The following is a 12,743-nucleotide window of genomic DNA, read 5'->3' as shown; positions in this document are numbered from 1 at the left end:
GCTTTGTGCTACACCACTGCATCTTCCCAAGACCATAAACCAAATGTGTCACTGTTTCCTGAGAGGACCACCTTCATTTTCTTGACCTCATAAGAGGTAAAGACCGAGTCAGCCCCACGATGGCTGATAAGTTGCATATTCCCTTTCGTAGAACATTTATTAACCTTCTAAGGTAACTCTGAAGTTGCTGATCAGGGCTATGAAAGAATCAACTCGAAAAACAGTAGTTTTCAAGTTATTTTTTTACACTATTGCAGCTAGTAAACAACGTTATTTCGGATTCCAGTTTTGCAAGATCCCTTTCACCAGGCACTGCACCAGTAGCGATGACTATGTCGGAAAAAAAAAATGAAATCCTACAAAATCCATGCAAATGACAGCCAGTGTGTGGTAAGCCAGTCTCCCATCAAACTGTTGAGTTATAGAAGATAAGCCAAGAAAAATAGACCAGAAGAAGTCTAGGAAGATAGCTCAGTGGGTTGATGGTTCTGCTCTGCAAGTCACAGGTTCAAACCTCAGCACTGCAGGTTCAGACTTCCGCTTCCAATGAAGCTTGGATGTTCTAAACAGTTAACACCAGGACACTCAAACATTCTGTTGATTGAATGTGGAATTGAAAAGTGAAGCTTAGGTCTGTGGCTTGAGGCCTCAAGTAAGCTGTGTGCAGCACTACACCAGTACCTAAAACACTGTGCGGTTTGCAAACGGGTAAACTGAATGTGCAGTAGCCCCAAAACTATTTGAACAATAAGCATGCAAGAGCCGATGGTTGTTCTCTGTTGCTCAAAAGCCCACATAAACGTGCAATTAATTGCTCATGTGCATTCCCGTGAACTGGAGGTGCACTGAAGCAGTTTAAAGTCGAATCAGGTGAAAGTACTGTTTTTCATTTCTAGGTCCCGTTTATATTTTTTTAGCCTAGATATGAGATTATATTTTGAGCGTCTGCTACGCATGTGACAGGCCCACTTTGAACTGAATATATTAAAGCACGGGGGTGCAGGATCTGGTAGTCCACAAGGCATGGTTTTTGTGTCATAGAGAGGCCACTAGCCTAGGTAGGGGTCAGGCCAGTTTGCCAAAAATGAATCGTGCTTGGGCCCTAGAGAGCACACTCGCCTGAACTGGGGAGAGGCAAGTCTGCACATGAAGGATGATGTTTGAACTCCAGGGAGGATGCCCATCTGAGCTTAAGTGAGGTCAGTGTGTCTGGAAAGGGCAATGGTCTGGGCTGAGTCTGGGTCACTCTGCTCAGGAGGGGGCGGACTGTTCTTGTGTCGGCTAGACCTCCTGAACGCGAAGTGCTTTTAGAAACTTGGACGTCAACTACCCTCTGAATACCAGTGATTTGTAGGAAAGCACGGGCACCACGGTTTGCCTCTTCTCCTACTAATGGCACTGCTTTCATACAGATCTTGGACCTGCCAACCTGCAAATAAATGTCACCGTGTGAGATGGGGGTCTTGGAGGAGGAGGGCAAGAGCTCCCTAGGAGACACTCTACCCTCCACCCAGGCCACCACCCCCTAACCCCCCCCCCAAAAAAAAACAGAAGTTGCGAGGACCAACAGGAAAAGAGAAAAGTGGAATCAACAGAAGTCACAGCTTGAAGGCAAGATGGCAGCCGCTTGATCCGAGTGAGAGTCACTCCCTGTCTGAGGTTGTGTGAAGGAGCAGTTCATGAGCAAGAGATTTACCTGATTTTGTAGCTCTGAATCCCAGTTTATTCAACTGGCACTACGAATCGCGAGTGAGAAAACCCCATGCTGGTTGATCTTATCTCGGAGAAACTCTAGCTCCGGTCAGCGCGGCTGGCAATCACCGCCCTCCGGAGCCGCGTACACCTGGCTGTAGTTAAAACTGCAGCGGCGGTGAGTGGTAAAAAGCCCGAGTTAGTGAAAGGAAAGCAAATAGAGAAACCAGCGGACAAAATTGTGGGGAAAGTGTCTTCCAGCGCCGCCTCCAGAATCAAGGACTCTGTACAATTGGGGGCACAGGTGGGGGCAATTAATGGCACTGCAAGGGGGAAAGCTGTAACGGTCCTGGATAGGTTTACGGGAAGATCTGCCTCTGTAAAAAATGGGACACAGGTTCCCTTTTTAACGCTAACCTCTCCCGCTGATACAAGTATAATTGAAAAAAAAATGGATGTATCGATGATCGAGGTATTATCCTCGAGCTAGCTGAAAACGGTGATGGGGGCAATAAGAGTGCGGGAGACCAGAAAAAAGCCATTTTAGTCGCGGAACCTGCACTGTATGTTAGGAAACAAGAGATGGTGAGGGGCCAGAGGGCCTTAATAATACAGCTGTATCAAGTACCCCTCAGACAGTTGCTGGAGGAGGGGGTGTCAGGTATTTTCCAGACCCCTGCTGGGGAGAAAGCTGTTGAGAAAGCGGAACCGAATGACGGTAGCCTGCCGGAGGCTCTGGATGCGGATAGCTTCTTCTCAGTGGCCAAGGAGTCTGAGGGAGAGTCCACTGGGGGCTTCATAAGTGGGGATTTGTCATCGGACGAGGAGAGTGCTAGTCCACCAAATACAGCGGATACACTTAAAAGGGCTACACCCCGCCATAGTAAAGCAAAGCTGACACTCATCCAGGCTTCAGGGGATGGAGACAGTGAAGGCTCTGAAGTAAGTAACAATCTTCAGTGGGACTACGCCCCAGCTACTACGAGTCTTACAGGATATCAGGGGGGTCTAGGGCCCATGGAAAAGAGAAAGACCGCAATGAAAATAACTCTCCCCCATCCAATACTCTGATCTATGCTATGCTAAAATCGATACAAAGTGAAGCTTGTCAGGAACACAAGAGGGCTCAGTTGGCTACAATGAAGATCCAGGGTGCTATCCGGAAAAACACCAAAGCATGCTCCGAAGTCATTGCTAGGACGGCTGCGCTCGAGGAAAGGATTGTGGATCTAGAGTCAGGGCTAGAGAAGAGACTCAAACAACGGCCAATGACGATAGACTGACGGACATAATGTGGAAGTTGGAAGATTCCGAAAATAGGCTCCGAAGGAATAACCTTAGACTTTTAGGAATCGAAGAGAAAAAAGAGGGTCAGGATATCAGAGGTTTTGTGATAAAACTGTTTCAAGCCGCTTTTCCGGAGCTCTCTCATTGGACATGGGACACTGAGATTCAAAGAGCGCATTGCTTTCCCCATATGCAAAAAAAGAATTCTGATCCGGGAGCAAAACCTAGGGCTATCCTGATTCTTTTCGGCAATTTTTTACTACGGCAAGCCATCTTTGAAAAAGCACGTCATGATGCCAAAAGAACTGCTGAAGGTCATACTTTTTTTGTGCGCCCGGATATTTGCCACGCAACAGTGGAACTGAGGTGGCGGCTCCGTTCATTGATTACCCGCTTCCAAAAGAAAGGGTGCGAGGTGTTCTTAATGAACCCCGCACGGCTTAAAGTTATTTTTCGTGGCAAAATCCGGGTTTTCACTTCTGAGATACAGGCCGAGGACTACTTGAAAGAACTACCTATTGGCTAAAAGGCTCTTGGTTTATCAGTATAAATGTAGATTTAACCTGGTGTGGTAGTTGATTAAGACTTAACTAGGGAGAGAGGGGGAAAATGGCCGAGAGGGGTATATTCTGGTGGCTTATATTCTCTTGTTTTGGTTGTTTTCCCCCCTGGTAGACTTACAGGGGATTCAATCGTATCTGGACACTTTCGCTCACTTTTGTATTTCAGGGCATATAGACAGGGAGTGACCAGGGCACACTTGGGAAGTGGGAGGCATCACACGGGTCTGAGGACCTATTTTACCTGTGTTTGGAGGGGAGGGGTCAGTGGGGAGGGGGAGGGGGATCTGCCACGGGGGGGGGCAAATGGTAGGATTTGAGGCATTCTTTTTTGATAAGTTCTCCATATTGAATATTATTATGAAGTGCTGGTTATCTTTGTTTTCTGGGACATCTTCTCTGAGAAATGGCTAATATTAGAATTGTATCCATAAATATATGTGGGCTTAATGGCCCGATTAAGCGGCGAAGAGTCAGGGAAGATTTGAGATTCTTGCGGGCGGATGTTCTCTGCCTGCAGGAAACGCATATTGAAGCTAGCCGCCATAAATTGCTGGAATTTGAGGGGTTTCAACTAGTTTCTTGGACTAAATTTGAGAATAAGACCAAAGGAGTCGCAATCTTAGCAAGACGGGGGAAGGTGAACATAATTCGCTCTATGGCTGATAGTTTGGGTCGCTGGGCAATTGTATACGGTGATTTTCAGGGCAAAAATATCACACTTTGTGTTCTATACGGCCCAGTACTGGATGACCCAGAATTGTATAAATGGTTAAGTCTGGAGCTGGTACGATGGCCATTCCCGCTTATAATCTGCGGGGATCTAAATATCAACATGGAGTGTGGACTATTGAAACTAACAGAGAGTGCATACAATGGGAGAAAATCTAAAGTGTATAAGGCTTTACGCCATCTGATAGAGTTGCATGGACTAATTGATGCTTGGGCGTTTTTTTTTAAAATCGGGATGATCCTGGTTTAATTTTTTTTTCTGCACCGCATAAAATTTGTTGTAGGCTTGATTATTTTTTTATATCACCAGTTCTTAGTCAAGGCTCCAGTATTATAATTTATCCACGCGTGATGTCGGATCATAATCCGCTCATGCTGGAGGTGAATATAGAGGCATGTAGGAGTAAAAGTGATGTCTGGACGTTTAACTGTGGCCTGCTTAGTGAGAAGGAGTTTGTGGACACTATGTCCCCCTGGATTATAAAGTTTTTAGAGGAAAATAAGGGTAGCACAGGTATTCAGAATGTTTGGGATACTCTTAAGGCTGGGATCAGGGGTGAAACTACAAGATATGGCTGGGATGCTCAAAAGAAGGAGAAGGCTAATTTACAGAGGCTGTATAAAGAACTGGACGAAGCAGAGGTGAACCTGTCTCGCTCGATACAGACAGGTGGGGATAGCGATCTAGCCCTAACACAGATTGCTATAGTAAAATCAGCTATCACAGAACGTTCACAGGCCAAAGCAGCTAGCAAATTCATTGCTTGGAGATCTAAAATGTTTGAGAGTAGTGAGAGAGCAGGGCACATGTTAGCCGCAAGAACTAAGGACAGAGAAGCGGCTATACATATTAAAAAGATTCAGGATCCGGATCTGGGGCTTGCGTCTGAGGAGAAGGTCATTGCTTTTGCCTTTCAAAAGTTCTATCAAAAATTATATTATGACGACATTTGTGATAACGATGCACTTCAGGCGGAAATTCAGGAATACCTGAAAGGGATCGGGGTGGATACGTTATCCTCGGAAGAACGAGAATCATTAGACGCAGAAATCAGTATTGAGGAGCTTTGGCAGGTTATAGATTCTCTCCCGAGGGGTAAAGCTAATTACCCAGGCTTTCTGCCGAGGGAATTTTATAAGATATTTCGGCCTCAATTATTTCGTAGAGTTCAGGATGGGGAGGCTCCTCCAGAGTCCTGACGAGGTGCCCGAATTATAACTTTTTTAAAGGAATATCCCTATTTAGGAATCTTAATTGACGACAGATTATCCTGGAAACAAGCCATGAAAACCAAAAAGCTACTTTTTCAAAGAGCAACCTCAGCTCTAGTTTCCTTTTCGAGGAAACTGGGCAAACCTGCCCCAGTAGAGTTGCTAAAAATCTACCACACAAAATGCCATAGTGTAGCAACCTACGGCGCAGGGGTATGGAGTTATGCTCCCATTGATACCCTCAGACGGTTCAGAACGGGTTCTTAAAATACTTACTGGCACTCCCCCAAAGTGCCCCAATATACGGTTGCCACATCGAGCTGGGTATTTACTATCTGACAGATAATATCAGATGCCAGCCGATCTTGTTATGGCACCGTATTTGGACCAAATCACAGTGCCATCTAACCCGCTCACTGATAACCGACTGCTTAGCCTTGCCAAATTGGAGTAAAATCCCATGGCTTCTATATGTCTCCCATTTCCTTAAAGATTTGGACTGTACAACTTATTTCACAGAACCCACTTCAATGATAGATACCACCAGGAAAGACCTGAAAAAATTATGTCTAACTCATCTTAGAGAACTGCGTCTTTCCCAAGAAGTAAGCAAACCCTCAAATGTACAGATTCTATCGGTCCAGACTGGTTTGGGTATCCAACCATATTTAGCATTTCACCTAACCAATCATGAAAAATTTGTTTTGACTAGGTTCCGAATTAATTCTTTTTTTCGCCTAGTTACTTTTCCAAAAGAGCAGGACTGGTCTCATATTCTAATGAAATGCCCATGCGATGGTACATCATCTCAGTCTACGATGCATGTAACTCTGTTTTGTAGATATTATGAGCTTCCCCGCAAGCGCTGGATCACTCCCTTACTCCGAAAAATGGGCCTGAGAACATGTCGGCCGGCTTATCTGCCCTGCAGTCTCTGGATTCCCTATACACTGCTAAGTGCGTAGCTTGCTTCTTAAAATTATGTTTAAAAATTCGCTGTAAATCGTAAACTTTGAGCTTCTGTTTACCCGATATCTTGAATCCTGCTCAGTATCCTAATGCACTATTTTTAACAATGGTTTTAAATAACAGTTTTTAAATGTACTACGATAGAGACTTTTTATATGTACTGTAATATTTTATCTCTGTACTTTTTATGGTTTTGCTATGATATAACCGAATAAAAGTTTTATGAACTGAACTGAAAAAAAGATAAAGAGCTATCTGATCTGGGATCATATCACCCTATTACGCTTATCAACAGTGACATTAAAATATATGCCAAGATATTTGCTAATAAGAGCTCTGGGGTGATTAAGAAACTTGTCTCTGCTCATCAACCCCCTTACTCCGAAATATGGGCCTGAGAACATGTCGGCCGGCTTATCTGGCCCTGCAGTCTCTGGATTCCCAATACACTGCTAAGTGCGTAGCTTGCTTCTTAAAATTATGTTTAAAAATTCGCTGTAAATCGTAAACTTTGAGCTTCTGTTTACCCGATATCTTGAATCCTGCTCAGTATCCTAATGCACTATTTTTAACAGTGGTTTTAAATGATAACAGTTTTTAAATGTACTACGATATCAAGACTTTTTATATGTACTGTAATATTTTATCTCTGTACTTTTTATGGTTTTGCTATGATATAACCGAATAAAAGTTTTATGAACTGAACTGAAAAAAAGATAAAGAGCTATCTGATCTGGGATCATATCACCCTATTACGCTTATCAACAGTGACATTAAAATATATGCCAAGATATTTGCTAATAAGAGCTCTGGGGTGATTAAGAAACTTGTCTCTGCTCAACATGGCTTTGTGCCTGGGCGCGAAACAATAGACCATATACGCAGAGTTATTGCGCTGTTTGATTTTACTAAGGTTTCAGGAGACCCTATGGCCCTAATTCTGCTAGATGCAGAGAGGGCCTTTGAGAAGGTCTCCTGGCCTTTTTTATGGGCTGTGTTGAGATATTATGGCCTAGGAGAAAGAATCATAAGAGCGATACAGAGCATGTATAAGCAGCCGTCGGCCCAAATCTCTGTTATGGGGATCCAGACGGGTTCAATTAATATTTTAAGAGGTACACGTCAGGGTTGCCCCTGCTCCCCTTTATTATGTGCAATGTATATAGATCCCCTTATTAAAAAAATTCTTTTGAATGATTCGATTTGCCCATTGAGATCTAGGGGTGGTAACACTAAAATACTGGGGTATGCAGATGATTTAGCCATTTTGACAGACTCTCCACAATCAGCACTGTCAGAAATTCAAAACCTAACATCACAGTTTGGTAAGCTGTCCGGATATCATTTGAATGACTCCAAGACCCAAATTATTTGCAATGATAAAATTACGTTGTTGGATCCTCGAGTTATTGATAGGGCAAAGTACTCAGGAATTGTAATAAACTCTAAACCCGAGGAAATTGTTGAGATTAATCTTAAATCACTGTTAGGCAAGATGGAAAAAAATACTAGAAAGTTTAACAACCTTCAATTGACACTGATGGGTCGTTGTAATGTTGTTAAAATGAATATTGTATCTTTTCTGAGCGATTCCTGTATTGTTCGCACAAGTATGGTTCAGGAAATTAGAACGTCTAATATTGTGGTTTGTATGGGCAGGTAAAAGACCTAGACGAGCCCATAAATATATGACTTTTCCTAAGGAGAGGGGGGGTTGGTCTTTACCAAAGTTTCAGCTTTGCTATTGGGCAATTACATTAAGGCATATTGCTGTATTAATGGATTCTGTGGACTTAGAGGTCTCTGAGTTTTCTACGTATTGTTTAATTTATGGGGAAGAGGTGAAGGGGTTACTATTCAGGCATATTGATTTTGCGTATTTCAAACGTGTGAGGTTTAAGGTTTTACTGGCAGCCTGTAAAGTCTGGACGCCTGTGTGGAAACTATTTAATATAGGAAGGATACATATATATACTCCGGTAATTGGTAATACCCTTCTGCCAGAAATATTTGCAGACGGGTATTTCAGAGAGTGGACTATACATGGCGTTACTATGTTGGGGGATCTGGTTTCAGTTCAGGGGGTGCGGACATCTGAATACATAAAACATAAATTTGGTATTAGTAATCAGCATTTTTTTAAGTTCTTACAGATTCGTGATTTTCTTTCTAGGAAATCTGTTAGCTGATTTCTATCCTATTAGTTGAGGCTATTAGGGGGGGGGCACTCTAATATATCAATAATTTATAAAATGTTGAATGAAAGGAGGAGTGATGATCTACCTAAACACTTTAACCGTTGGCAGATTGGTTTACAAGCTGGGCAGGAGGTTTGTGAAGACTCATTATGTTTTAGCTATACTGCCACTATATCTGCTAACCTCCAGGTACAATGTTTTAAAACATGGTTTAATTTGTATATAACCCCACATCGCATACAACAATGGGGTGGGATCACAGGAGTCAACTGTCCTAGGTGTGGGGAGATAGCAGTTGACAGTATCAATATGTTCTCTTCCTGCCCTAGTTTAACTCCATTGATAACTAAAGTGGAACAACGGTTGGAGCAAGTGTTCGGTTATCGGATACAATTATCTTCGCAAGCCATTATATTGGGGGAGGCAGATGCAAGTATGACGTTGCCAGAGCGGAAGTTATTTTACATAGCAATAGCTACATTTAGATTATGTTTAGCAACAGTGTGGTTAGATCCTCCCCCCCCCCCGACAGAACATGAGTGGTTCAATAAGTTTTTGAATGTTGGGAAGTGGGAGCTGTTGGTTTTCAAGAGGAGAGGTCCACGGGCTAGAAGAGAGGGCGAATCAGTATGGGAGCCGGTAATTAATTGGCTGGATAATGTAAACCAGTAAAATGTTTTCTTTTTTTTTTTTTTTCTTGAAGGAGGAGGACAATCTGGATGAAATGTGTATATTGTATATAATGAAATATAATGGGATTCACCTGTCTTATGACACGAGTTTACCATATCTATTTTTTAATTTGTTTTTTCTTTTTCTTTTTCTTTTCTCCTCCTGTAGCAATCCCTGGGGGGGTGGGTCAGGGTGGGGTTCTGGGGTATAATACAAAATGGGCAGCAATGACAGATGAAATGTACTATATATTGTATACTTTGTTTTATTTTCTGTTTGTATTCTGAATTTGATGTCTTGCTACTCTCTAATAACCAATTAAAAAAAAAAAAGGAAAAGAGAAAGGAGGGGGGTGTGTGGGGGGGAGAAGCTGACAGAACTGCCATGAGTATTAAAGTAAAACTGGGTCAAATGCTGCCAGCCACAGGAGTCTGTGACTTCTTAACGGCTGATCATAACCAATGCCCTCTCCTCTGCCCTAGGTATGCTCACAGAGCTGCAGAAGAACAGACACCGTAAGTCTCAGTGCAAAGCGCATTACCGGCACAGTAATTCAAGCAAGTACTGGCACTGTGTATTACGTGACAAAATATTTTGAGGGAATGAGATAATACCAAACATGCATTAGTTTAACCCCTGCAGAGTGACCCTTGGCAGGGCTGCGCTCTTACCAGGCGCCCTTACCACTGTTTCCTGCTCTACTCATGGACCCTTGACATGCCAACATTGTGAAATATGAGGAAGTGAAGCTTATTGCATGAAGCAGCCATGCCCTTCCCCTGCAGCGGCAGTGAGGAAAGAAGACACTGATCTTAAGCACTACATCCATGAAGCGGGCACTGTTTTCGGGAAGCGGGCACAGTGTTAAAATAAAAGCCCAGCAGTGTCCAAAAGTATATGACACATTTTGAACAATTTAAACAGCAACATGAGCGGAAACTCAGGAAGCAGTAAAAATGTATTAGGATGGGAAATGCACAAACGCGCGTAAACACAAGCTTGAAGCAGAACCTAACAAAAAAACTGTGCCAGAAGGAACATAAATTAAAAAAAAATGTAAGATCACATGTAGCAGGGGCAGTCAGCAGGAAAGATCTAAAAAAAACAAAAGGCGGGAGTAACTCTACAAGCTGAACAAACAGAAGCATGCATTTCTAAAAGGCAAGGATGGGAAAGAATAAAAAAAAGAGGACGGGCTTCAAGCCACAGTGTATATTATAGCATGCCTCGCAAAGCAGTGCATGCGCTGCCCAGGCTCGACCTAAAAAGCTTGCTGTGTTGCACAGATTACACTTGTACCCAACTTTTTGGTGAGCACATACCTCGTCTGTGCACTATCATCCTTCTCCATGAGCGTTGGATGGGGCCGGAAAACCAGCTCTATTTCACAGGATCCATCCAGGCTTGGATCCATGGCCACAGTCTCATTGTTATTGTCCAGTTCAAGACCTGAATCATCCGAGGTCTTGGTCTTCTTGTTGCTGGGTCCCGCCTCTTGATTGCTGTGCACTGATGCATTGCTGCAGTGCGAACTGTCCCCGTTGTCTTCAGCACCACTCCCATTCTCTATCAGCTGCTTTTTACCTCTTTGTAACCTGGTTATGTTTTAAACAGAAAAGTTAAACATGTGAATACTCAGATTTTGATCAATGTTCATATATTTCTTTGGGTCAGTCTTCTAGGCAACATTAGGTGAATAATGGTGAGATAAAGGCAGTCCTCCAGTAATTGTACAGCCCACATTATACCACTACTATGGTCAGAGATTGTAGTTGACTGTCCGGAATGTGCTTTTCCAAACAGTTCTGGATCTTCTCGCGGACCAGAGTCTACAAGAGCAGCGCAGTTTATTTAGTGCATCACTTCAATACATGTGTACTTGCAATGCTAACTTGTATCAGCTAAGAAGGGTCAGGTTTTGAACGGGTGCTTTCAACTCCGTGATAGGAAAATGTTAGTCTTCAAAACTTTGGCAAGTAAGAGAATTTAAGTAGATCAGCTCTAGGTTTTTGGATGCTAAGAAAATATGCTCCTATAATGGTCCATGCATAGGCATGCTATTTTTTAAAACCAATATATGCTTTTGGAGAAAATTCAGGAAATGTCCAGCATGTGCTTGATATAGGATTTCAGAGCTCGTGTCCATTAGGAGGTGCAAGTATGGTCGCATTCTACAACTATCGATTGTAGGTACATTGGTATTTTCTTTCTTTAGAAATAATAAAGATTACTATGATATAAAAAAATAAGATAGTAGGAGGTGAATCCCTTGTTATAATGTTATTCTTTCACTTTCACAGATAAATTGGGGGCTTGGGGGACTGGAATACGTTTAAATCCCAATTTTATAGACTGAATGCCTTAAATTACTTGTTACAAACTTCAATTTGTTTATAATTATTTTATGTTTATTTACACAAGTGCATGCTAATTTCCTGATCTTTGAACAGTTATAATTCCAATATCATTTCTGCCAGATTTTCACAAGTAAATGGCAATATAAAACATAGGAAATATACTGGCCTGGTCTACTTCATTAAGAACCACTCGAATTCTAACCTCACTTGTCCTAAGGCCTCTCTCACCTGTTCATCGCCTGGATCTTAAGCCCTTCTTCAATACTGTGGCTCAGAGCTTGCTGGTTGTTGTGCTTGTTGATCCTCTGGAGGACTCGTTCCTGGTGGGCTTCATACTCGTCGCGGCTCGGATAGATTTTGCTGATGAGTGCATCAAAATTTGGATCTGGGCGAAGGGATCTTTTGGAAACTAGCTTCTTTCGACACGTGGGGCACTCCTTGTTCCTAGAAGATGGAAAAAAGAATATTAGGGCAACACTATAAATGATGGAAAAGATTCACAGGTTTGTTAGCTTTATGGAAGCAGCAATTAATTCATGAACTAACTGTGGGACAGCTTCCCAAAAATGCTACTTGGAAAGATTTGCTAGATTCAAGTGCTCAAAGTTTCACAATACGTTTTAGAGAATAAGACACAAATATACTGCAAATAAAACAATGACTCACTGACTGCTCATCATGCTTTATTTTTACTTGGTTCTTATCCACAGGGTTTACTACGATTAAACTTGATAAATTATGATATCTCTGGGACAGTATAATGTGTCTTACCTCAGGAGTGAGTAACCACCTTGAACAGACCTTGACCCAAGTATGTACAGTAGTGAACACCAGACAGACAGAACCACATGTGGTATCTTCTGCCAATACTTGTTGCATCATGTTTTTTGTATAACGCTTTGGTGGATCAGCAAGATTCTGCTAATATTAAAATGGCAATAACCAAACATTTTTGGGTTTCAAAAGACCCGCATTGTCATAGTAGTTCTGGGTACTGAAGGCATCTACGTTGCGTGTGGGTATGCTCCTTGTGAATGAGCAGAATACCACCACTAACAGTGAAG

The 12,743-nt window shown here is 42.5% G+C and overlaps 1 protein-coding gene across 1 annotated transcript in view; it reads right to left on the bottom strand.

Moving 5' to 3' along the window:
- The window catches only part of RNF2 (ring finger protein 2), a 202,483-nt gene that overhangs the window by 50,880 nt on the left and 138,860 nt on the right, over positions 1 to 12,743 (bottom strand). Inside the window, exons 5-6 of the mRNA XM_086957121.1 lie at positions 11,908 to 12,123; positions 10,645 to 10,917 (exon numbers count right to left, since the gene is read on the bottom strand). Coding sequence (XP_086813247.1) covers positions 10,645 to 10,917; positions 11,908 to 12,123 — 489 coding nt within the window. The remainder of the gene's footprint in view (positions 1 to 10,644; positions 10,918 to 11,907; positions 12,124 to 12,743) is intronic.

Source organism: Lissotriton vulgaris, chromosome 1_1 (assembly GCF_964263255.1).
Source record: "Lissotriton vulgaris chromosome 1_1, aLisVul1.2, whole genome shotgun sequence".
In the NCBI taxonomy this organism is placed as follows: Eukaryota; Metazoa; Chordata; class Amphibia; order Caudata; family Salamandridae; genus Lissotriton; species Lissotriton vulgaris.
Note: the sequence above shows the minus strand (reverse complement) of the source record. Positions and strands in the feature narration are given on the sequence as shown.